General features: G+C 41.0%; 1 protein-coding gene across 3 annotated transcripts in view; it reads left to right on the top strand.

The window, feature by feature from the left end:
* The window catches only part of ESYT2 (extended synaptotagmin 2), a 54,334-nt gene extending 28,958 nt beyond the window's left edge, over positions 1 to 25,376 (top strand). The window contains exons 5-23 of one of the 3 annotated variants that reach the window (XM_053468455.1): positions 130 to 202; positions 1,168 to 1,257; positions 4,989 to 5,044; positions 8,085 to 8,205; positions 8,391 to 8,567; positions 8,870 to 8,952; positions 10,608 to 10,656; positions 11,393 to 11,482; positions 12,545 to 12,640; positions 15,188 to 15,250; positions 17,339 to 17,413; positions 18,035 to 18,121; positions 20,112 to 20,261; positions 21,111 to 21,487; positions 21,928 to 22,026; positions 22,831 to 22,962; positions 23,372 to 23,477; positions 24,031 to 24,080; positions 24,796 to 25,376. In XM_053468455.1, coding sequence (XP_053324430.1) covers positions 130 to 202; positions 1,168 to 1,257; positions 4,989 to 5,044; positions 8,085 to 8,205; positions 8,391 to 8,567; positions 8,870 to 8,952; positions 10,608 to 10,656; positions 11,393 to 11,482; positions 12,545 to 12,640; positions 15,188 to 15,250; positions 17,339 to 17,413; positions 18,035 to 18,121; positions 20,112 to 20,261; positions 21,111 to 21,487; positions 21,928 to 22,026; positions 22,831 to 22,962; positions 23,372 to 23,477; positions 24,031 to 24,080; positions 24,796 to 24,841 — 2,020 coding nt within the window. In that variant the 3' untranslated portion in view covers positions 24,842 to 25,376. Of the gene's footprint in view, positions 1 to 129; positions 203 to 1,167; positions 1,258 to 4,988; positions 5,045 to 8,084; positions 8,206 to 8,390; positions 8,568 to 8,869; positions 8,953 to 10,607; positions 10,657 to 11,392; positions 11,483 to 12,544; positions 12,641 to 13,423; positions 13,526 to 15,187; positions 15,251 to 17,338; positions 17,414 to 18,034; positions 18,122 to 20,111; positions 20,262 to 21,110; positions 21,488 to 21,927; positions 22,027 to 22,830; positions 22,963 to 23,371; positions 23,478 to 24,030; positions 24,081 to 24,795 lie in introns of all 3 variants that reach the window. The other 2 variants (XM_053468454.1, XM_053468456.1) reach the window with 2 other exon arrangements.
* Positions 25,377 to 26,234: the final 858 nt, after the last annotated feature.

Genomic DNA, 26,234 nt, shown 5'->3' with positions numbered 1-26,234 from the left:
GATTTCATAGCACTGTTATAATAGTTATAAGCTACTGTGTAACTTATATAATATATAATGTATTTAACGTACAAAAATTAACCTTTTTATATTTGGTACCCCAGCTCAGTGTGTAATTTCTTCTTTCAGCTTTGTAGGAAACACGGAGGTAGATTTGGAAATTAAAAGGTACTTCTGCAAGGCTGGCGTGAAGAGCATACAGGTAACGTGAGGCTTTCTTTTATCTCCGTGATACCTTCCGGATTCTTAGCATAAAAATGAGCAACTGCTAGAAAGTGTGTGTGTGTACAGCACTGCGGAATATGATGGCGCTATATAAAACCGTAAATCATAGATGTTATCTTATGGATCCCTTAGTAGGGTCCATCCAAAGAAACAGCCAAAAAATATTAAACAAAATATATATGTTTTTATTGTTTGAGACACAAGTTAAGGAGTGTGTACTATTAGCTGCATTCATTAGGAAGGGAGTTTATTTTGTATTTGTATTCCGTCACTTTTAAATTAATTTCTTGCATTCGTTGTTGGCAAACCCAAAACTGGCCATTTAGTGCACTAGGCAAACGCCCGGTGGGCGGCTGGCCAAGAGTGCGCCAAACTTACCGTATCTGCCGCTCCAGCGATACGGAGCATGAAAACACATTGTGCGGCTGCTCGTATCCGGCCGTTGGCCTCACCTGTGTCATCGGGCGGCTGCTGGCCTTAAAGTGCCAGGACCACCCCATAATCGCCAGTCTGGCCCTGGTTGTTGGACTTTAATGTTACTGCAATGCTTCAACTTCATCTCTTACTGAAAGATCTTACAAGCATAACTAGTTAAATATGTCTATTTTGTGTTGCTTTATACGGAATCTTTGTATATAAAGATAGAACTTCCCCTTTCAATGTAGCGTTTAGTCCTCTAGGTCATCAGTAACCGGCGTATTTGTACTTTGGAGCTGCATCCTGAGAGTGAACGCCGCCGTAGATTATCCCTCCTTTCAGTAGCTGAGATAATGCAGACAAATTCCCTAATCCCGGTCTATCTGCACGCAAGAGAAATAAATCCTGCGCGAGCTTTCTAACCCGTGGCGCTGCAGCAGAGGAAACCTTTGCATTATTCACTCTTTTAATGAAGGATTCGAAATGTTTGCGCTTTAATGGATCCATGTTTACTTTGCATTACAGCTCCATGGAACAATGAGAGTTATTCTGGAGCCGCTGATAGGAGATCTACCGATCATCGGAGCCATGTCTTTATTTTTCCTTAAGAAGCCGGTAAGTGTAAAATAAATCTCATTAACGCCAAGAGTACAATCCTCCCTACCAGTAGAAAATTAACACCTTTAGGAGAAGCTGCAGCCCCATAGCCGTCTCCTGCAAGCTGGATTTACGGGGGACACTCAGCTCTCGTAAGCATTATAGTGCATATGCTGGCTGGAAGGGCAAGGTTTATTTTATATAATTAATTTGTAAATCCGTTAACCTGCAATAGTTTGCTACAACAGAAGAAATAAAATCACCTTTAGGAGAAGTTGCTGTCCACTATGGACCAGTTTTTCAGCCACCTTGTTTGACCCCATGGAACTTCTGGGACACAGAACTATAAAGGGTAAACCAACCTATCATGTGCACTGGAGCGCCCCTTTAAGTGTAAATGGGAGTAAATCCCAGTTTCCAAATTCTGGACCATGTGAAAATCCAAGGTGGGACCCTTCTGATATAGATAGATGGTTCAATACAAGGTAGTACGAAGGAGCTTACGATTCCTTTTAGTAGACCAATATTCAAAAAGTCAGATTCTGGGCGATCGGGTTATACTCCCGGCCCTGAGGACCGCATACAGGCAAAGCGTTCTGTGTGCCTTGTCTCTGGAGCCAAGAATTGTGTTCACACAAACGTTTAGGGTATCAGAGGACGCTTTTTACATCCGAAGTAGAGACTGTTGATGTCTTAAAAACATCCGTGACTACATCTGGGCACATTCAATCAGATTTTATTATCTGAATGTCCTCCGGACATTGGGTGGTCGTTCCGCTTACTGCTGGTGATAGCGGCGGAGATGGTGCTTTATACAGATTGGAAAGAAGCCTCTGCTTATCTTATGGAAAATTAGATACTTTATCTGCGCAGGAAACATCATATGAAAAAAATTAAATGTAAGATTCACTACTAATCGGTGAATTAGGCTCCGTTGCTAAGCCATACGTGTTGCAATCTTTGAATCGATCCGTTCTCCTGAAGACGAGTTACTGGGATACGCTGGAGGGCAGATAAAAATACAAATTGGGGGAAATACATTGCTCCCATTATAGTACGATATTCAAGATAATTATTCTCCGCTGTAGGGCCAGATGTTATGTTTTTCTTGTTGATCCATACATAAGGTTGACGCTCTGCTACGGTGCTCGTGTTTTTTAGATAATCCGAGAGCCATTTAGTTATTGCTCCCAACCCTTTTTGATTATTATTGTTTTTTTTTTTACTTTTTGTTCTTCTTTGCATTGCTCCTTATCAGAGATGAACAAAGCTAGAGATCCTCTTCTGGTGTTTGCAGACCCCAGGTTTTTTCTAACTTGACGCAAACCATGTCATGATTTCATCACTCCTTTTTAGGTATTTATTTTTTAAGTGTCCCCCGCCCCCCCCAATTTTTTAAAGAGAGGAGGAATTTGTCCCATTTCCCGCGCTGATCTCTGCTGATCACACAGCGATGGCGATGCCAGGCTCTGCATGATCAGAGGCAATGAGATACGCCGAGAGACCACTGTAGGGTCTTCCGATTACATTGAGGTATCTCTATCAGGGGGTCACTGATGACACCAACAGAGGGGGGGTGCTGAACAGATCGGCCATTTAAATCCCTTTAAATATAACTTTGTTCTGTGCAATCTATCCTGAATCTAAGGCAAAATTAGGACTCATGAGGATCTGCCTTACATCAGGAGAAAAGGACAGACTCGATGGGCTGAATGGTTCTTATCTGCTGCCGAATTCTATGTTTCTATGTTAAATTGTGTCTGGCGATAGAGGGGAGCCCAGGTTGTCGGTAGACAGCCTGATCTCTCGTCTCCGCATGTAGATCTATCTGTGTGTGCGACCTGAAGGTCATTTAATAGTACTTGCTGCTGAGTGAAGGGGTTAAATGGGAAAATACTAGAATCCTGTTCCTCTGTATGGCGTTTGAGGCCGGCTGGAACTCAGCGGGGTAAGCGTGCATTATCGGCGTGATAATGAATAAAAGAGTGTGATTTGTGCTCGTAATGCCGCTGTGTCTAAACAAGAGGACATTTGGATCAAAATCAGAAGCACGTCGTTACTAATGCGGGGAAAATCCACAGGAGTCAGCCGGCTCTGCTCAAAGTTTCCAGTTTCATGTCACTGGCAATCGCACAGCCCGATTTCCCGGGGGGTATTTGGAGGGCCTCGGACGGCCATATAAGGCAATGTTGACCAATTTGTTAATTATGTAAATTCTCATCAAAGGGGGTGACTTCTTGTTTAGAGTTTCCTGTGTGATGCAGCTAGCGCTGGATGCAGATCTCGCGTTGTGCAGCGTTAGTCATTTGTATTTTCTCCTTTCTGTCTTTGTATGGTAATGTGTTCCAGTTCTTTGGCAGACGAGAGGACGATCTGATCTCTGCTCCTTCCCGAGAGCACAGAAACTCCAAATCCCCAGTTATAATTGGTTATCTTCTAATGTTTAGAATGTTTCGTTGGTGAACGTGACATAGACCGTCGAGTGAATCGCCTCCGCCAGTCAGTTCTATTATATGTATGGTGCTGTAATAGGAAAAGGTTTTTAGGAAAGCAGTAAATGGTTTTTAATAATTAAAACATATGTATAGCAGTGAATCCTGTGTTTAATGAAGAATAGCACCCTGAATGTAAGAATGAGTGAATAACTAATTCCCTTTAATTCATATAACGCAGGAGTGATGAGAGTGATAAAGGGCCATTGGAACACAGGAGTGATGGGAGTGATAAAGGGCCATTGGAACACAGGCGTGATGGGAGTGATAAAGGGCCATTGGAACACAGGAGTGATGGGAGTGATAAAGGGCCATTGGAACACAGGAGTGATGGGAGTGATAAAGGGCCATTGGAACACAGGAGTAATGGGAGTGATAAAGGGCCTCTGTATGTCTATGAAGAGATTCCATTAAAAATCAGCTGTTTCCAGCTACAGTAGTCATTTAAAACGTTAACCCCGTCTGCGCTGGATTTCATGTTATTTTAATAGACATTTTGCTTTCCATTCAAAAGGAGGGAAATTTCTAAGTGGCCCCAAACTTACATGTTTATATGCATATGGTTTTGGGTTATCATCCAGTGAAGCTTTTCACATGTTATTCTAAGTAGGCTATTGATAAATTCTTCCAGATACAGTAACTTGTGTTAGCTGGAGCATTCAGTACCTGTATGGGAATGCATGCTTGTTTTTGTGTGATCTGAATATGCAACGTGAACACATCTTACGTTCCTGTTCTCCGGTTCTGCGTTATTATCCCCCCCCCCCAATTACATTTTCTATCTCATATTGTCACGCTGATTGACAAGCTGTTGTTGTTAAACTGAATGCAGGCTTTCGCATTCATTGCTGTTTTTACACTTTGCCATTTCCTAATGCCTTGGACCCCTGCGGAGGGAGCAACACAGATTATTCCGTGATGTGCCGGCAGGGGGAACGGCCGCTCCGTTACATACGCGTGGTTGTCATACAATGGAAAATGCTGCTGTATCAGCTGGCAGATGGTTTGTGTGCCTTTGGGTGCGTTATTGTTTATCATGTTTAGTAATAAGGAGCTGACATTTTAACTGATCAAAGTGACAATGTAGCCATAGCGGGGCACGTATCCTCAACATATAGCAATTAAGGATCACGCGTTGCCTGCCTGCCGGCTCCAGTAATATGTATATTGTTAGTATTCTCGCACCAAATGGCTTTTAGAGTTTTTTTATTTCATTTCTATTTCCTCTGTGTAACTGATCTATTTATTTTATTTTAGCTCCTTGAGATCAACTGGACTGGACTTACAAACCTCCTGGATATTCCTGGTTTGAAGTAAGCAAGAACAGAACTACTTAGTTCCTTAATGCGGCTATACGCTTATTCTTGTGTGTGTGTATATGTGTGTGTATATATATATATATATATATATATATATATATGTATATATATATGTATATATGTATATGTGCGTGCGTGCAGAGCAGCCATCCTAACTTCCCGTTTGTAGGTCTTTATGTTAATTGGTCCGTAAATGGCAACTTCCTGGAGCTCTCGCTCTTCAGGGGAGTAGCTTAACGAGGCTTGGGGTTGTCAGGGGCTAGTCATGTGTGTGGGCGGAGCTCGCCCCAAACACTCCGGGCAAATCCCAGCTTGTTCCCATGTATGGTTATATCTCCCATAGTTTCAGGTTGCTTATTGTTCTTGAGCTGTAAAGGTAGGGCGAGATGAAAGGAGAGAACTTCAGGACAGGACATGTTCACCAAGGAAAATAGTTTCTTGTGTTTAAACTTCTCCAAAACAGTTATAGTGAATGAAAAAGAGTTTGAAAAACAAATCCCACCACCCCATTAAATAAAACAAGGAACACGAGGGAACTGAATCCCAGAGCAACGAGTTACTAAGGATTCCAAAACTTAATTACGTAAAAATACTAAAATGGTGGGGTGGAAATGTCGGATTTCTTTAATAGGGATATCCTTATTTGGAAAAGAACTAAATGCTACAGACACTAAAAAACATTCTTTCGTGAAAGCTATTAAATGGCTCCCCAATATTGTCTGCAGAGTCCGCACTCCCTAGAGAACTTAAACCTACCCTGTCTAGTGGATGCAAATAACAAAAAGCCTGATGCGCGTTTCACCAACAAGAAATTTGGCTTTGTTCGGTGTAACGAACCACAAAAGTGAATGAAAAGATTACAAGCTATAGGTGGATTCAGCAAATCAATCGAAACCTTTAATGCCATTATCCTCGATCTCCAATCTTGAGTCTGGATGTTAAATAAAAAATATATACAAAACCATGAAGACCGTGCTCCTCCAGCCATTTATTAATAAAATCGGGTTTTTATGGTGATTCGGCTCCAGGCACTCTGGTTATGTTTCTCCATGCAGTCTGATATGACCTTGTTAGTTTACCCTCTCAGAGATAAGATGAAAAGGAGACTTTTAACCTTTGGATTTGTCAGGGAATTTGCAGACCCCGGGCAGCCAATTGATAGACTGATAAACATACGTGTATGAACATGAGATGTAAGCAGACCACACCTAGGTTTTGCTCTCTCACGGTAAAGTACTGGTGGCTGAAAGGCAGGTCCTTACACGCACCCATTACAGATAAACCAGAGGAAAGCTGGTATTTATATATTTCATAGAAATCAAACGATCATGCAATGAAAACAGCACTTGCTCTATAATACATTTAATGTATACCCCTCAGCACTGGAATGATCCTTTAAGGCCAGTGGAGAGCTGCAGTTTTAAATTATCTTACGTGTGCGGTGCCGTGTGCGGTGCCGTGTGCGGTGCCGTGTGCGGTGCCGTGTGCGGTGCCGTGTGCGGTGCCGTGTGCGGTGCCGTGTGTGTCAAGCAGGTGGCTGCACATTGCATTAATTTAATACTAGCATATATGATTTGATGGGGTAAGATGAACTGACAAGCTACAAAGATGTCCCAAATAGGACATGGGAGCGGAATGACCAGATTTTTTATTATTATTAAATAGTTTTCAAAAAGCAGTACTTATTGCCCTATAATTTGTAAAAAATAAATAAATAATAAAAAAAAAAACTTAAAAACATTGGTTATTTCTAAGCTCAGGACAAATATTAGAATCTATTTAGCAGGTTTTTTCATTAGCTTTTGCAGATGAGTAAAGCATTTTCAAATAAAAGTCAATTTTTCACCATGTTAAATTTTTTTTTATATTGAATTAGACAATGTGATCAAAATAATGGTATCTAAAGAAAGCCCTTCTCATATTACTGTGTGGGTACACTAAAACAACCTCGGTCACAAAGGGTACAAAATTTAAACACAGCTCGGTTGGTTAATAGAATATCTTAATAGACTACAGATGCCACTATCACTCCCATCAGTCCTGTGTTCCAATGGCCCTTTATCACTCCCATCACTCCTGTGTTCCAATGGCCCTTTATCACTCCCATCACTCCTGTGTTCCAATGGCCCTTTATCACTCCCATCACTCCTGTGTTCCAATGGCACGTTGTGTTCGCTGATCCAAATTTACATTTAAAAGGATAATTGATCGTTAGAAAACCCTTTAGCAATTATGTTACAGCTAGAAACGTCCTTGTTTTCCATGAAAACAGCTCAGTATATGTATATTTGTGTGTGTGTGTGTGTGTGTGTGTGTATATATATATATATATATATATATATATATATATATATATATATATATATATATATATAATTTAATTAATATATCATTTAAATTCAATAAAAAATGAGTTGGAATCTCTCTGCCCCCATCTAGTGGACAGAAGTGGGAACAGGAATTTTAAAACTTGATCTGAGTTAAACTGCACTTTTAGAAATCTATAGGTAGCAAAACCCATTATATATGAATTGCAAATGCAGAAGGGATGGTGCCTACACTATACAGCAAAAGGTATTCAAGAGAGACTGCTGATGAAAGGACTTGATAAAATACAGTCATAGGTCATATCACATTAGCTATGCACCCAAGGACATACTATACTATACTATCTTTATATACCTATTCATATACACGTGGGATGATCCAAGACCCAATAAATGGAAGCTTAACAGGATAAGCTGTTGGCACTATGTGAATTTACTTAAAACCTCCCACAAAGCTTTGAATACCCAAAAATTAGGAACAAGGGCTTTTGGGGTACGTAGGCATCTCATTACAGGAGGCGATATTATGAGGTTTGCTACGTCTTATTCACTATTCACTAAAAGAGTTTAGATATAAATGGAGTTATACTTTAACTATTGCAACTTTTACACCATAGGGTTTTCCTGTAGCCTCTATGTGATTTAGTTGACAAAATAATGTACGTGTGCATCAATTAATAATAATAATTATTATTATTATTTTACAGTGGTGTGTCCGATACAGTTATCCTGGATATTATATCAAATTATTTGGTCCTTCCAAACCGTATTACTGTCCCTCTTGTAAGCGATGTGCAGATTTCACAGCTGAGATTCCCTATACCGAAGGTAAGGGGTAATATACAACTTGCTTTTAATTAGGTGTTTTCTATACCAAATGTCAAAGAAAGAATGTGGGGGATAATTAAAAAAACAACCAACCTTTTGGGGATGGGGAAAAGCACCTCTTTCTGAAATAAAAGTTAAAGCGATAAAGTATTTCTGCAGTGACTAGCACGTGTTCCTACTTGCAGGGGGTTCTGCGGATATATTTTATCGAGGCACAGGATCTGATGTGGAAGGATACCTACATGAAGGGACTGGTTAAAGGCAAGTCTGACCCGTACGGCATTATCAAGCTCGGCAGTCAAATATTCCAAACCAAGGTCATCAAAGAAAATCTAAACCCTAAGTGGAATCAAGTGTATGAGGTAAACCTAAAACGCTAATAATTAGCTTTTTAAAAATATATATATATTTTAATTTTTGCTTAAGGTGAGAACGTTCATATTACCCAGGAGTTCATCTCAACTTGCTTATTGTTCAATTGAAATTCCTAATAATACTTCACGAACCCTCTGGTTATCTCAGATCCTGCAGAGGTCGACTTTATGGCGACCTTCTGGGTTATCTGTGTTGCCGATACCAACATTGTCGTTTATTTATTATTATTATTATTATTTGTTTCTGAGCTAAGGGTCTAATTTCTCCCCGAAATGAATTTCTTCTCTAGGCTTTGGTTTATGAACATCCGGGCCAGGAGCTGGAAATCGAGTTGTTTGATGAAGATACAGACAAAGATGACTTTTTGGGCAGGTAAATTCACTCCCGGCATAATACTGACTTAAATGGACTAATGTGATTAGTAAAATACATAATTGGAAAGAGCCATAGTTTGCATCGCTCAGTAGGGCGCAGTGCCGTGTCTGGGCTGTGTTTTTTTTGTTTGTTTTTTTTAAAAGCACTTTTTAAGATATAATTTTTGTTTAAGCCTGCTGAGGAATTTCTTATGTATTATCCGTTTGGGGTGATCAGGTCCCCCCTGTTCCTATTACTGTTTGTACAGCTTAAAACCAAGTTACAAAGATCTAAGAAAATGCGAAGACCTTACAGTCTAGTAGCCCTCACCGAATATACACTGCAGCTCAAAAGTTTGGGGTCACTGAGCTGTTTTCGTGGAAAACAAGGACATTTCTGGCTGTAACATAATTACAAAAGAGTTTCCTAACGATCAATTATCCTTTTAAACTAAAATTTGTATCAGCGAACACAACGTGCCATTGGAACACAGGAGTGATGGGAGTGATAAAGGGCCATTGGAACACAGGAGTGATGGGAGTGATAAAGGGCCATTGGAACACAGGAGTGATGGGAGTGATAAAGGGACATTGGAATACAGGAGTGATGGGAGTGATAAAGGGCCATTGGAACACAGGAGCAATGGGAGTGATAAAGGGACATTGGAATACAGGAGTGATGGGAGTGATAAAGGGCCATTGGAACACAGGAGTGATGGGAGTGATAAAGGGCCATTGGAACACAGGAGTGATGGGAGTGATAAAGGGACATTGGAATACAGGAGTGATGGGAGTGATAAAGGGCCATTGGAATACAGGAGTGATGGGAGTGATAAAGGGACATTGGAATACAGGAGTGATGGGAGTGATAAAGGGCCATTGGAACACAGGAGCAATGGGAGTGATAAAGGGACATTGGAATACAGGAGTGATGGGAGTGATAAAGGGCCATTGGAACACAGGAGTGATGGGAGTGATAAAGGGACATTGGAATACAGGAGTGATGGGAGTGATAAAGGGCCATTGGAATACAGGAGTGATGGGAGTGATAAAGGGCCATTGGAACACAGGAGTGATGGAAGTGAGAAAGGGCCATTGGAACACAGGACTGATGGGAGTGATGAAGGGCCATTGGAACACAGGAGTGATGGGAGTGATGAAGGGCCATTGGAATACAGGAGTGATGGTAGTGATAAAGGGCCCCTGTACGTTTATGAAGAGATTCCATTAAAAATCAGCCGTTTCCAGCTACAATAGTCATTTATAACATTAACCCCATATGTGTTGGATTTCTGATCTATTTCATGTTATTTTAATGGACAAAATTTGCTTTCGTTAAAAAAAAAAAAAACACTAAAAAAACACAAACGTATCAATAAAAAGCCAGGACGTTTCTGAGTGACCCCAAGCTTTTGAATGGTAGCGTGCGTGCGCGTACAGTTTTACAACTAGTTTAAATTGGAACAGGAAAACACCAGAAACAGTTGGTATTTACAATGAATTCTTGACCGCCTTTAGTACAAACTAGTACAATTTTCAAAAACAAGGCCATTTCTAAGTGACCTGAAGCTTTTGAATGGCAGTTTATGTTTATAAAACATGTGGGGGGGGGGCATGCTTTATGTGTCTGCATTTAATCTATTAACGATCAGCATACTTTGTGCTCTCTTTCAGTCTCCTGATTGACCTGACGGAGGTGGAGAAGGAAAGAGTGGTTGATGAAGTAAGTCCAGGCTGGGCATCAGTCGGCTCTGCTATGATTTCTATCATGTCCCGTCGTCTGTAATTCTATTGAGAAAAGAAAGTATTTCGAAAGAGTCTCAATCATTACAAATTGAAAACATTCTAATTCAGTTGTGCGTCCCGCGGAGCGGCGGTGAACGAGGTATAACGTGTCAGGATCCTTCAGAAACGAGATCCACATGTTTCCCCAACCCAACAGGGAGAAAGGCAGAACGCAAGCATTTCAGATATCGCGTTGAGTCCAAATGGAATAAAATCTTTGGTAACGATATAAGATCTTTGTCTTTAAAAGTCCAATCAAGATCTTAATTTTTTTTTTTTTTTTAAAGATTCAATTTTAGTGTAGTAAAGGGTTAACTGGCCAATTTAATATGGCATCCACTGTACGTTATCCTTGACCAAATCGAGTAGGTGTCTTCTCCAAGAAGGTCCAAGTTGACCTTGCACAGTGCGTAGCTATTAGATGAGGTTTCGTTGAAGCATTACGCTGGGCTGTCCGGCCCTTTCTTGAGGGAAGAATCCCAAACCCATGATGGATGGTTTGCGTTGTCGGATTATTATTTATTGATTTATATAGTGCCATCATATTCCACAGCGCTGTACACCGGCCAAAATAGGACATGACAATGTGGACTTACAGAAACAAAAAGATGAGAACCAAAACAGTCTGAAGAAATGATAACTCGTGCGATGTTTTGTCTTTCTGTGAATTTTAGTGGTTCTGTCTGGATGATGCTACTAGTGGAAAACTGCATTTGAAATTAGAATGGCTCACACTGATGTCCACAACCGAGTATCTCGACCAGGTAAGTAGTCATTAGGGAAATAAAGGTGCATCTGTAATTGGTTATTACGGCAAACATTTAAAATCCTCTTTGTATACCATTAAATAAATATAATACATAAATCTTCCGTGACGTAGCCAGGTGTATTCCGGCTTCTGCCTCGGGAACTCCACTGACCCGAAATCCAAAACTGTAGAAGCAGATGGAGGCGTGCTATAACCTAGGGGTTTGTAACACTCATTTCAGGCCTTAATCCCTCATTAGGTGTCTCCATCTCAGGTAATTTTGGGAAATCGTTACGGTTTTATTTGTTTTGCAATGGTGACAAAGTTGTGGCGCTTTTTTTAAAGGGACCGTCTAGTGTCCCATGCAGCCCAACCAATGAAGAATAAGAATGTATATTAAAGTAAGTCCTTTTAATATGCATTTGTTTCCTTAAAAAACACCTTTAGGAGAAGCTGCAGCAAACTCCCCCACTACACACGCCTACATTTTACGCCTGTCAGGGGCAGGACAGGGTTCCTATTAAAGTCCGTTAATTAGGGGGTCTAGTTTGACCCTCTGGAACTCGCGCACGAGCCAGCCCTGCCATGAGTATCCCGGGCATACACAGTGGCAGCCAGGAGAGCATTTGGCAGAGGAGCGAGTCTGGAAGCTGGGGGGGGGAGTCAAATAAAAGGGAGATTCTATGCATTTGCAAAGGGCTAGATACCCCAAAATGTTAATGGAGACACTCATATGATGACTGGAGTGTCCCTTTTTAAATTTGGGGTTGTGTCCCCACAGTGGCTTATTCTGGCTAAGGGCGACTAGGTCAGGTGGGTGGCAGCCCCTCCGTCACATATCAGGGAGCCCGCTGGGTGTCATTGGGGTTCATGCTCAGCATGCTCACACTAAATACAACTTCTAAATACAACTTCTCTACGGAATCCGTGGAGCCGTGGCATTGAAGTTCCATAAAGGTTTACTTTACATTTTGTGTATGTGGCCCCAACATATATTGACAACACAACATTGTCCACAGATTTGTCCTATGATGATTGTGTATTTTTATAACGTATTACATTTATTGTGTATTTTTAGGCGCTCACAAGCGTTAAAGCTGACAAAGACCAGGCAGACGATGGCCTGTCCTCGGCTATTCTCATTCTGTATTTGGATTCTGCGCGGAGTTTGCCTGTAAGTAGAGCGAAATATTTCTTCGTATCACCAAATCCACAGATAACTGCGTAACACATAAAAAAGTTTCAACGTTGAGCTGTCGTTGGCAGTGCGCTGTAAGATATTCAAGCCAATTCTATACATCTGTCGGCTCTGTCTCCTCAGTGGTAAGAACCGGTGGCTTTAGATAATGACCTTTATTCCACGTGATGTTTTCCTCTGGGACTGACAGTTTACATTTTTTTTTTCCTGCATAAATTTGTCATAATTTTGAACTTTTTTTTCCATTTTAATGGGTTAAGTGAGGTTAGTAAGTAAGTTAGGTAAGGTATGGCTGAATTGTGTTTTTTTTATTATATATTATATATATATATATATATATATATATATATATATATATATATATATATATATATATATATATATATATATATATATAATAAACATGTGCAGTACACTTAAACACCGAGATTTACCGTTCTCTGCTGCTGTTCTTCATTCATCGCCGTGACTCTGATTCCCCGGACGTCGCCACGTGGATCCTGTTTAGCTCTGTCCATCGCTGTCGTGTGCCGTTATGTTTTAGTCCCGCAGCATGCTCATACCCCGGATCAATTCTTTTTCCTCACCAGCGAAATGGCTCATTTGTTCACATTATGTCGATTCAGTGTTGTGTTGCTTTAAGTTTATTGTTGTTCGCACCACTGAGCTTTAAAATCTCATTCCTATCTCTCACGTTTCCTTCATTCTGCATCGCTTTGGTCATTCTTTGCTTTGTCATTTCACTCTTCGTCTTCCAAGAGTATCTACGAAGGGCGCTTGGGCTGCGGCCGCTTTAAAGAAAGAAAGGCTTCCGGACTTATCTTTTGTGAAAACACTTCCTCAATGTATAGAGCTCTCTGTGTGAGTTCTTACGTGGTGGCGAATTCTGAACATGCATGTCTGTCTACCGAAGCATGTTTTTAGCATGTCAGATGGTCACCCGTTTCTTATCTAAATCACCTCCAAATAAACATCTGGGGAGATTGTCCATCGCGTTTTGCTGTTGGTAAACTACTTAGTTTGTTGCTAACTTTCTTTGTCACAATCATTTATTTTGGGGGATTTTAAAACTTTCAACTTTAAAACTTTTCAGACTTAAAAAGCTATTAAAAGTCCATGTTTCAAGAACAATGGAATCCCCATTATACTAACCATTTTTGTGTAACATTTTGCATTTAATGGTTCATAAATGGTCAAAAGGTGTTTATTTCACTAGATCTGAAACATTCTTCAGATAAAATTATCTATTTTATCCGGTTGTTGTAGGTTGTTCTGTTGTTTATCCATCGGTTTTTGATATTCCGTTTAAAAGTAAGGAACTCCTTTACCTTAAAAGAACCAGCCTTTCTCCTAACTTCAGGTCTTTCTTTAAGCGATACTTTTCTTTACGGACCTGTGAATGCAAAAGGCAAAATCTGTAACGTTTCGGACCTTTAGGAAGCTGCTGTAATTATGGGATTCTCCAAGTATTTCTGAGTAGGGACATCACAAAAATTCAAGACCATGACCAAACCTTGAAAGGTCTGGTGAAATTATGTCGGTCTTCATTAAATTGCTCTAAATAGGTGAGTTATAAACAAACTAGCCTAATGTCACTAATCTGAAACAAATTAAGCAAAGTGAGTGGCTTGTATTGTCTGGCCCAAATTGAAAATGTAGCAGTTGGTCGTATCTGAAATGCTCCGATAAATAAGTTTGGAGCTGTAGCCATGGAAGCTGGTATAACGTTCCTCCTGGCGGCTTCACACAGAGGACGTTGCTATATATATATATATATATAATGGACTTATGGAGTTTGTGAGTCACAAACATCTAAGAGGTGTACATGGAGTAGAGATGGTCAGGCAGATCTCCAATTCCGGTTGAGCATGGACTCTTATAATCCACGGCTAAACTAAAGTCATTTAGAACTTTGTGAAGGTAAAAGCGTCCATCGTTAAAAATGGAGACCTCATACATATGTCATAATACATAATACATATGTCATGAGTTCTATTCCTTCAGCACAGTGGAGACCTTTCCAAGCATCTGGGCCGTAGAAGGCAGCTGTCACCGTCCATTCCCCGGCTCTGTCCGGTTAATATCTTTTTTTTTTTTGTCATTGATGGAAATAGCTTACATTCCGTATTCTCACCATACAGAGAATTAATATTTGCTTCGTTATAAATGCCGCACCAGACATCGGTGTTCAGCCCTGACCATTCATCAATCGGGACGAAACCCGAACATTTTTGTATTTATTTAAAGCCATCCCAACAGTCAAAACAATTCCAAGCCATTCTTTTAATGCAGGAATGGATTTTCTTCTCCTTTTATTACTATTTATTGTTTTATATAGCACCATCATATGCCGCAGCGCTGCACAACGGGATCACCGTGTGTTCTTGTCTTGTTTTGCCCATGATTCACTGTTTGCTTTTGATTTTGCTTGTTTTCACGTGCTCCTGTCTGTGGTTAACCTGCCCGAGCAGCCTCATAGCATGGTTTATTAACCCTCTATGTGTTCATTTTTTCCGTTATAAGAATAATCCATTAGAAATTAACCACGTTGGCATGAAGAAGGCTGCTGTTGAAAAAGCCAAAAAGGTAAACCTAATGTCAAAAACGTCAAAAACAAACAAACAAAAAACACGGCAATCGGAACATTAAAGCAGCTCATATTTTAATAGCATTTATTTTAATGTTTTTTTTTTAACATAAAACATGCAGAATATTTTTCTGGTATCTGTCAAAATGTTACAATTGAGGAAAATGGAAAAAAAATCCAGCTTTCACTACATGAAATGCAAATAGAGACTTATCCGTTTAATAAAAAGTGAATGCAGAGAGTGTATGAAATAAATTGGAAAATTAAGGAAAAAAGTGGGGAATAAAAAGATTTTCTGATCAGAATGAAGCTGCAGTGATAGCAGGCTAGGTTCTCCCGTAGGATTTAGGTAAAGCGCAGTTTGTAGGAATAAAAACGATATTCCTGATTCAGATATAATAATCGTCAGGATATACCGTATTTTTCGCTCTATAAGACGCACCTGCTGATAAGACGCACCTAGATTTTAGAGGAGAAAAAAAAGGAAAAAATATTTTGAGCTAAAAAATGGGCTAAAATATTTATTACAATAACTGAATAAGCTATGAACACAGTAAGACACACACAGTAAGACACACACAGACACAGTAAGACACACACAGACACAGTAAGACACACACAGACACAGTGAGACACACACAGACACAGTAAGATACACACACACACAGTAAGACACACACACACACAGTAAGACACACACACACACACAGTAAGACACACACACACACACAGTAAGACACACACACACACACAGTAAGACACACACACAAACACAGTAAGACACACACACACACAGTAAGACCTCCCTCCCTAACCCCCCTTCTCAGTATCTCCCCTCTAACTCCCTAACCCCCCCTTCTCAGTATCTCCCCTCTAACTCCCTAACCCCCCCTTCTCAGGATCTCCCCTCTAACTCCCTAACCCCCCCTTCTCAGGATCTCCCCCCCCCCGCCCCGGTCACTTACCTTAAACTCCTGTGTTGGAAGCGTGAGGCGTTTGTCTCGGGTGCCGGCGCTTTACGCTGGGCGCCGGCACCCGAGACAAACGCTTCCAACACAGGAGTTGAAGCGCTGAGGCAGGCGGCGGTGGCGGCGGCGGCGGCCGCCGCCAGCAAAGGATTCCTGTATATCTGTCAGGCAGGGGGGCCCGAGAGTTGCCGAGCGGTTGTCTTCAGCAACCGCTCGGCACCCCTTGGGCCCCCCTGACTGGCAGAAATCCAGGACTCCTCTGCTGGCGGCCGCCACCGCCGCCGCCTGCCTCAGTTGCGACCCCGGATATATCGGCGTATAACACGCAGGTAGGGTTTAAGCTCCGGATTTTAGTTAAAAAAGTGCGTGTTATACGCCGATAAATACGGTATATCGTTGCCCCCCCCCCCCCTGCCTGCATCTTCGTTCCATAAGACGCGGCTGATTTTTCATCCTACTTTGGGAGGAAAAAAACTGCGTCTTATGGAGCGAAAAATACGGTATATAGTGCGTCCGCCTTCTGGGAATCCCGTGCTGAGAATACACAAAAGAACTACAAGAAAACCATGGTCCTCCCCACAAAACGCTACAATCCTTCCCTATCCTGTCCCTTTAATACAATGTATAACCCCCCCCCCCGGCTGTCGCAGGCGGACTCTTATACATTGCCGGTTTTTAAACACAATTTTTTGTGTCCTCATTCCCGCCTTTTTTTTTTCTCATGCATGGGCTTGCTGGTTTCATTTTGTGCATTGAGTTTATTTCTTTTTATTTCCCTTTCTTTTATGAACCTCATACGAGTAAAGGGTTTTCTAGATGTAAAATGCGAGTGTGAAACAAAATACTTCTTTGTACTTCACACTTTTTAGGTGTTTTAGGTGGAACAACATAGATATAATAAACATATATATAAGTACATATATAATATATATAGACTGTATGTGTGATATGGGAATCTATAAGAGTATTTATACTTGCAGTGTGTGTGTATAATATACAGCATGTGCTATATACGGTGTATATATAATATATATGTTGCGTGTCATGTTATATGTGTGGTGTCATGAGAGTTGGTAGGTGTGTGACTTCTCTTCTGAAGTGCTTTTGGTTCCGTTCCAGTCTGGGAAGAAGATTGGAAGCACCCCCAACCCGTTGGTGCTGTTTTCTTTGGGTCACACTGTGCAGGAGAGTAAGGTAAGCCAACGTACCGGAAGTGGCGGGGCTGGCGCGGAACAAAAGGTGGTCCTCGGTAGATATTTCTTCTTTCTTCTATTGGAAACAAATGTTACTGGAGAATAAACCCCAATCCTGTATACATTAATGCAGATCGACATATAAAAAAACTCTGGTTCCAATAATCTTTCTTTATCTGCGGACCCGGAAGCCGCCATTGCGTATGGTTTTATATAGAGCCATCATATTCCATAGCGCTCTAATGTGGGATGTGATATTTTGGGTGACCTTCTCTGCTCAAACACCACACTAAGATGATTTTTATTGCAATGCTAACAAAGTCCGTTCCTCCATAGACTTTTACTAGTCAGCATGTCCACCTGGGTGGTTAGAATTGAGCCATTCTATTGTTTCCCACAAGCAGTATGATAAGGAATCAACGCGTTTGTGGATTAGCCTAAGAGAAAAGAGCTAAAATACATACAAATGGCCAATATGCAGCTTCCTGAAAACAACATATTTTGCAATAGCTGGAAATCAGCCCATTCTCTCCTATTCCTTGAAAAAATAAAACTCTTGAAGTCTTTTGAAGTGACTCTTTACTCACTGGATAACCTGTTTTCCCCTTTTCATGGTTAAAAGGTTAAGTACAAGACCATTGAACCGGTGTGGGAGCAGACGTTTACCTTCTTCGTCCACAATCCTAAGCGACAGGCGCTCGAAGTGGAGGTACAAAAAATGCATTAATTACTAAAATGTTATAACGCGCTTATTAACACACCAGTGAAAACTTCAATGAAAATTATTACTATTACATGCAGTAAGGCACTAACGACTCTTCCCCGATTTAAGTTCCCATCGTCAGAGCTGGAATGCATATTTTTTTGATGAGATTTTAACCCATGGATTTTTTCCCCCAAAATTTTTACACTTTGTTAATCTGTTATAATGTTTACAGATTAAAATAAGCAATGTATGTATTAGAATCCCACCTTATTTATATACCATGGGGGCAGCAATATAAATGTCACGATTATCCCGATGAGTAAGGCTGATGCCGATGTTGCACGGACTTCGGTGCCTTTTACTGCATACAAATCGGGGTTAGAAAATTCGATTTCCTGTCTTTCTGCTGGAACAGGAAGCATTCTTCGGAATGCTCGCTGTGCTGATCGGTTACATGATTTATACCGGCCCTTCAAATCACGTTTTAGTGGCTTCTGGAGTAACTTCTACCCACTATAGAGTAGTCATACTCCACTTGGCGATGGAATCTCTCCCAGTCCCCTCCACTTGGCGATGGAATCTCTCCCAGTCCCCTCCACTTGGCGATGGAATCTCTCCTAGTCCCCTCCACCTCCCCGGTACAGACGCTGCTGGTGCCAAGCGCTGGGCCTGTTTGAGGCATAGACCGGTTCTGATGACTCTGCTCTGTTCCATGTTCTGTTTGTATTTTCCATGCATTCAGAAAGGCTGATTGTTTCGGGTTTTTTATTGCCAGGCTCCTGCTTATTCCGCTCGGGTGTTTGTTCATCCCATCTGTTTGCGTTTTTACCAGCCTGCTATGCGGAGTCTCTTTTATTTTGTGGAGCGCGGATTGTTGGAATGCAGCTGCTTATAAAGAGCCAAATCAGGGGCTTTGTTTCAGCGTGAATCTGATTGATCGTTTCAACACATAACGATCTTCCTAGATTCCAATAAACAATATACATCTATTAGAAAACGTTAAGTGCATGCGGTGTGAGCAGCCGCCTCCTCGTCACGTTACGCTCTCTCTGCCCTTTTAAGTTTCTGGTTGTTTTTGATTGGTTCTTTAAGGTTTGGGGGAGGAGAAAAAAATTATGCATTTTTGCCATCTTTTGCCACAGATCTCGCTTCCTGAAAGATAAATAGTGTCTTACCCTTAAACTTAACAATTCCCGTAAATTGAGCAATTAAAAATGTTAACGAAAATGCACTTTTATTTGTTCTAAAAGCCCAGAAGGTGATAGTGTTTCTTTTAATCCCCTATTGTGTGACATCATCACCATCTGCAAAGACGTTGGCGCCTGGGTAGGAACAAAATGTAGCGTAGTGGTTCCGCTTTTAGTTCTGCATTAGTTAATTGCGTAGGGAAATACGGCAGAGGTGCCTTAAACATTCCCCTCTTCCCCGCTCTCGTAAACGCCACTCACACTACCACCTAGCGAGCAGTAGTGTGACATCATACTTTCGCATCGGGGGGGGATCTATAGAACATCTTGGAGCAATGATCATTTCACCTACGCATTTAAAAGTTTATGTAGTACAAACCCTGTCGCCTTTAAATCGGAAGATTCCGTTTGATTAGGATTATTAATAAATAATAAATCATGGTTAGGAAATAGAAAGACGATAAGAAGAAAATCCCTTGGAAAAGCACAAGTAACTTTTTTTTCTGCTTTGCCTCCTTGAAACAGTCTTAGTGCCAAGTATTTAAAAAGTCACAAATGAGGCAAAATGTAGGATTTACAAAATATTTCTGAAAGTGTTTTGGATGTTTATCGCTACGAGGCGAGTTGTTTCTGATGCTGTCATTTGTTTCGAAAGCGTTAAACTGATCGCGCCTATTTTTGCTGAATTTAATAGATTTTTGTTGCTGTAATAAGATAATAAAAGCTGTATGTTGCAGTAACGCATCACATCCCGCCGGCTTCCGTAAAACGTTAATCTCCCCCTCTTCTTCTGTGCCGTCTCGCAGGTTAAGGATGACTTTCACCAGAGTTCCATGGGCAACCTGAGAATTCCGCTGAGCCAGTTACTGAACAGCGAAGACCTCACTATCAATCAGAGGTTCCAACTGAATAACTCCGGGCCCAACAGTACCATTAAGATGAAGATTGCGCTCAGGGTATGACGCGTCCGATACCTTTGTGTCGCTTATTGTCATTCTTCAGACAGAAAGCATCATAGGAGCTGGAGGTCCACAGCAGTTGGGGATAAGCTTTGGCCCTCCTTTGATCAATGTTTTTTTTTGTATATATTTTTTTCCAGGTATATTTTTTCTAGCATCCCAAAGTATTGCTTTGAGATAACATCTGAAGAAGTCTATGATATAAATATGACCTATAATGAGAGAGATAAAACAAGAGCATAATAGATAGGGTCCCAGCCGAAGAACCCCTGTAAGGTTATGATATAATCAACTAATTCAGATAATGCAACTACTTGGGCTTATTTGGTTCCCAGCCACATAAGTCACGATCTTACAGTCACCTTCATTTGGGTCGTCTATGATGTTGCCAACATATAGATATACAATAACGTGACCCTATTGCCCCACCGCCTAGTCTGCTGCGCTATGGATCGTCTTAGCTAGTTGTTTTGTTGGAGGTCCTTCTCTCCTCTTACCTCGTAGATCTGCTTTTTCAGGGATGGTGGAGGACAAAACCAAGCTTCTCCTGCAGCTGAATAAAAAAAATACAAGAAGCCCCAAACATACTGGCCCAGTATTGACGCCATCACGCATGGACACAGGGAATTTAACGTCCGCTTTTGATTGCCAGGGGGTGCAGTTCTCAGCAATCGTTGTACATTTGTCTGGTATTTAGAGGGTTAAACATTTTAAATTAGCTATACATTTGGATAAGTTTATTTATTTTATTTATTTTCTTGGTATTTCTGTATTCAGAATTTTTCCTTGCTGTAAAAACAGGAGATGAAAATAACCTAAAATCTCGATGTTGTCTGATTGCCATAGATACTCTATGTTGAGAGGCCGGTACGTTCTCCTGATGACCAGCACACGTCCCAGGTGAAAAGGCCGTCCATATTCAAGGGGAAAGCGCCCCCTACCCCCCAGACACCAACGCCTGCGGCGGTGCAGAAACCTCCACCGACACCCAAACTAGATGGTATTCAGAAAACTGAGAACGGGGAGAAAGGAAGCCCGACGAATCCGAGTCCCCAGAGACCAACCGATCTGAACAAAAGCTCGTCCAGCCTGTCCGGTTCCAGCTTCAGCTATTCTCCGTCGCACATATCCGCCATGAAGGAGCCCACGCCGAGCATTGCTTCCGACATATCCACCCAAATGGCCACGCATGAGCTACGCCAGCGGCTCCGGCAGCTTCAGAAGTTAGTCGTCCTGATAACTCCCTGTGTTTTGTGCGCATGAAGGGTTCCCTGTGGGCTGCTTGTTCTCAGCGCCTCTTATAAAGGGAGAAAAAGCCCAATATACCCGGCTTTATTTAAAGTAATCTACGCATAATGAGAAGTTATTCTTCCTCTTGGTTCAAATAAATATCCTTCTTCTCTGCACAGTTGTGTCGTTTGATGGTTGCTGCTATGGTGTGATTAGATAGGATTTAATAAAAAAAAAAAGTTTAAAAACATCGTCAAACTATCCAAACTGATGCAACAGAACTTTGTAAACCAGGAGATAATTTGGCAACCAAATCACCTACTTATAGAAATAGCTGGCAGAAATCCCTATATATATTATAATATATTTAGGATCCAAAATTTTTTTTGATGTTTTTAAGCATTTGTTAAAGTATTTTCTTTTTATTTTTTAGTGGCACGTCAGTGGGTCAGTCTCCCCTCGGACAGATCCAGCTGACGATCCGGCACAGCTCCCACAGAAACAAGCTCATGGTGGTGGTACATTCCTGCAGGTGAGTGAACTTCTCATGATCTATTCATTCTTCAAGTTATTAAACGGAACCGGAACAAAATACATCCGAGTAACTAAGCTGGTTGGACGCTGGATGCGATTAGTGCTGACGTTATGTCGGTGACTTGCAGTAGAGTTTACCTGCTAGATTAAAATATTATATATTAGTTCGTACTTATTTTTCACGTCCCTCGTACCTGGTGAGAGCAGAAAACGCTTGCTATCTCAAAGGCCAGTCACACTGTTACAAGGGGCCGTGGTATGACATCATACTCTGACATGATCAGTGATATGACATCATACTCTGACATGATCAGTGATATGACATCATACTCCGACATGATCAGTGATATGACATCATACTCCGACATGATCAGTTATATGACATCATACTCCGACATGATCAGTTATATGACATCATACTCCGACATGATCAGTGATATGACATCATACTCCGACATGATCAGTGATATGACTTCATACTCCGACATGATCCGTGATAGGCACAAGGAGAGCTTCATAGAGTTGCGAAATATAAATAAATGTAATGTATCCTTTTCAGCTCCGCGCAGTTTGGATACCAAAGACCTCGCGCATGTCTAATAGTATACGATTCGCAGCCAATGTCATTAGTACCAGCTTCAAATCGACAGCCGCTGAAGGGGGGGCCTACATTAACTCACTTTATTAATATTTCCCGTGTTCTATGGAGTCATCAAAATAAGGCTTTTAGGCACTTGGCACCTTTACTCAATGCCCCCCCCCCCGGCATGCTTTATAATAATTTATTTTATCTGTCTTGCAGAAACCTGATAGCGTTTTCAGAAGACGGCTCTGATCCCTACGTCCGATTGTATTTATTGCCAGACAAGAGGCGGTCGGGCAGGAGAAAAACCCATGTACATAAGAAGACACTAAATCCAGTATTTGACCAAACGTATGTGGTCTTTCCTGTTTAAATATTAGATTTTTATGTTAAACTGAAACAAACATTTTTTTGGATTAGAAAATGATTAGTGTCTTAAGTTCATATTTTTTCAAATATATAAAAATAATAATAATGATCTCATACTGGGCTGTGTCCCTATGGGCAACAAAAACCTTTCTAACCTAGGGCTTATTTGTTTTTCTCATATAATTATGTCTTCAGAAATGGTCAACCATCCATGAGCCCTGATCCACTTTGTAATTCTAGGTATTTTGTACCCCCCCCCCCTCACCTATCATTGCTTTCTTACACTTATATGGTTACAGGATACACTCAGTATTTTTATTTTTTTTCCTGGCGCCATTGCTATTTATGTATATGACTGTGATGATTCTGACTGCGTGAATTGCAATTCCAGGTTTGAATTCAGTGTTTCGCTGCCAGAGATTCAGAGAAGGGTATTAGACGTGGCTGTGAAGAACAGCGGGGGATTCTTATCCAGAGACAAAGGACTTCTTGGAAAGGTGGGTAAAACAAGTGCTTTCTACGAAGGGGAAACTTCAGCCGAAACCTACTGGTTGGGGAGTTTGGCGACACTTACCAGCGCCCGTTCTACTGAGACATCGAAGAATAACCAATGTTTCACATCTCCTTTTTCATTATGCATTTTAAAGGGCTGACACCAGTGAGCTTCTTCTGCAAGAAGGGCTCAGCTGGCCCTGCATAATGTATAGTTAATATGGGGGGCATTTTGTGATTCAGCTGACTAATCTATGCATTACATAGGGCTTGGCCCCCTTTTTTATTTTTTTTTTTTTAGGAGAAACTTGCCGGGGTTGGCCCTTTGTAATTCCTAGTTTGGAACCTGACTCAGTTTGCACATTACCAGTTACTGCCTCTAATTCTTCTCTTGGGTTCATCTTGAGGGTCTTTTGAGTTTGTATGAAGATGTCATGATTGCCCGTTGCTTGTATTGCTACCGAGCTAGATTATCACGCCAGGTCCTCCTCATACACGCACACTCTACCTGGAGGGACATAGGAATAAACCCAAGAATTGAATATTTTTTTTTTACAGTTAATGGTAGATCTAAACCAAGAAGAAGTTACTAAAGGATGGACTCAGTGGTAAGTAAAAAATATTATCCCTTAATATTTAACACCAAATCCAACAGTAAACATGGAAAACAGTGGAAAAGTTAAAACCTGTGAAAAAAACCTGAAGGATCTGGAAAATAACGAATACCGATGAAGCGTTTGATAAAGAATTGTCACTGATCCGTGGGGACGGCTGATTGGTCGCTGACTGACCTTGACTTTTCCCATTGCTGTTTTAGTTTGGGGTGGGGGTTACATTACTGTAGCGCACCTCCTCTAGATAGAAGTGTTTTATGTGTTTCTGTCCAGACAGCGCTCCTTTTAGAATGGCCATAAATGAAACTCATCAATCAGTAGGTTGCTGTGAATCGTCACTTAGTAGATAACTCCTCTCTCTGCTATTTTATGTTCTTTTCAAGCAATAATGTCCTCCCCTGGAGCCAACTGCAAGCACGCAACAAAAACGCGCAAAAGTTGCTCCCAAATGCACATCATAGCATTCCTACACGTTGAACTCTCTTGAACCATTCACAGAAAAACAATCGAGTACAGAGATTTTTAACGAGGCCAATTGACAGCCTAGTACAAAATACAAAACATATCGTTCTTTTTAGTCGGGGGTCGTTTAATTGCTCAGTTTTACCCCAGCCTTAAAAAAAGGGAATCCTGGAATCTCCCAGGTTCCTCGGGTTCTGTAAGAATTGTGTTGCCTACAAGTAACGTTGTATTTATTGTTTTCCTGTAGGTACGATCTCACCGAAGATGGTACGAGGTTATCTGTCACCAACTAGACACTCCGCCTGAAATATCTTTCACCTGCAGACACAATTGTATCGAGCGCACTAAATGTGTCATCGTTTTTGTCGATCCATATATTTCATTATCTGCCCCTGAGGCCATTTTATTTTTTTAAAACTCGTATATATATTTTTTTTTACATCGCTTTGCAGCCTCTTGGTAATTTCTGCTATCAAGCTTAATCAGCCTTAAGTTTTAACGGTCTAATATTGTGCAATATTATTGTTTTTTAATGCAATTAGAACGACGCCTGCATTCCTTTTTACAGAGAAACAGGTTTGCGTATCACAGGCAAGGATAGGAATCCCCCCCCCTGTGCTGGATGAGCATGCTGGGAGTTAAATGCTGGGATTCCAGATACCCGATTTGTTTTGTATATCTCCACTGTATACCATGTAAATATGTACTATTTTTCTGTTTTGTGATACTGCTATTGTTGGTTCAGTATCGATTTGAGTTTAAATGATAATTTAATTTTGAGGGGCCAGCTCTTCACGCATTTATTAAAGGTAAAAAGATGAGCTTAAACGTTAATTTTTCTCTCAAGCTACTGTGGTGGTCCTTTCAGCGCTAAGGCTTTTACATCCGCTTGTTATTTTCTACCACAAAATGGCTTCTTCAATATATTTAATCGTATTTCTGGGTTGATTCGAAAATTGCGATCAACATCAAGTCCAAAGCCAGCCGCTTAACCAACTGTCTCCCAAAAAATGTAGGATACCCCAATGCTGCTGGGGTCCTCTCCGCGTCCCTCTGTACGTTTATAATCCTTCGTCAGTTTTGTTATATCCAAGGGGCGGTTTCTGTGAAGGTCTGGTGGAGAATGTGCCGCTATCCAGTTGCCGTTGGACTCTTGGTCTGTAAAAATGGAGGATTGATGGAGCGGGAGAAGAAACCGAGGTAGATAAGAAGATGTAATGTTTGCAGAACTTGGACCGTGTCACCGGTTCCAGGCGGTCAGGGCTTAGCCATGGAATAAACACACTATAAAGCAAAGTATTTTCATATGGAAGGAGGCTTAGATATATATATATATATATATATATATATATATATATATATAAGTGTCTTCCTTGCAAGATGAGGAATGTATTTTTATAAATGTTTTTGGTGTTCTTATATGTTTGGCTCTCGGCCTCTATCATCTTCCCGGTCACCTCAATCTGAATTAATGTAGGGAAACGACATGCTTTGCCATGTCGTTCTATTAGGGTTGCGCAAGTTAAGTTGCATGATAAGGGATGATGGGAGTTTTAGTTCTTTAGAAGCTGACATATTTCTTTATCCCAGAATTTATATTTTTAAGGCTGTTGCTAAGTAGTCTCTCTAGATGTTCGGACGTGTAAGGGTTTAGAGACGGGCAAGCGGAGGACAGGGCTGGTCCTA

The sequence above is a fragment of the Spea bombifrons genome, chromosome 5 (assembly GCF_027358695.1).
Source record: "Spea bombifrons isolate aSpeBom1 chromosome 5, aSpeBom1.2.pri, whole genome shotgun sequence".
In the NCBI taxonomy this organism is placed as follows: domain Eukaryota; kingdom Metazoa; phylum Chordata; class Amphibia; order Anura; family Pelobatidae; genus Spea; species Spea bombifrons.
The sequence above is the reverse complement of the archived record's forward strand: the minus strand, read 5'-3'. Positions and strand labels throughout refer to the sequence as shown.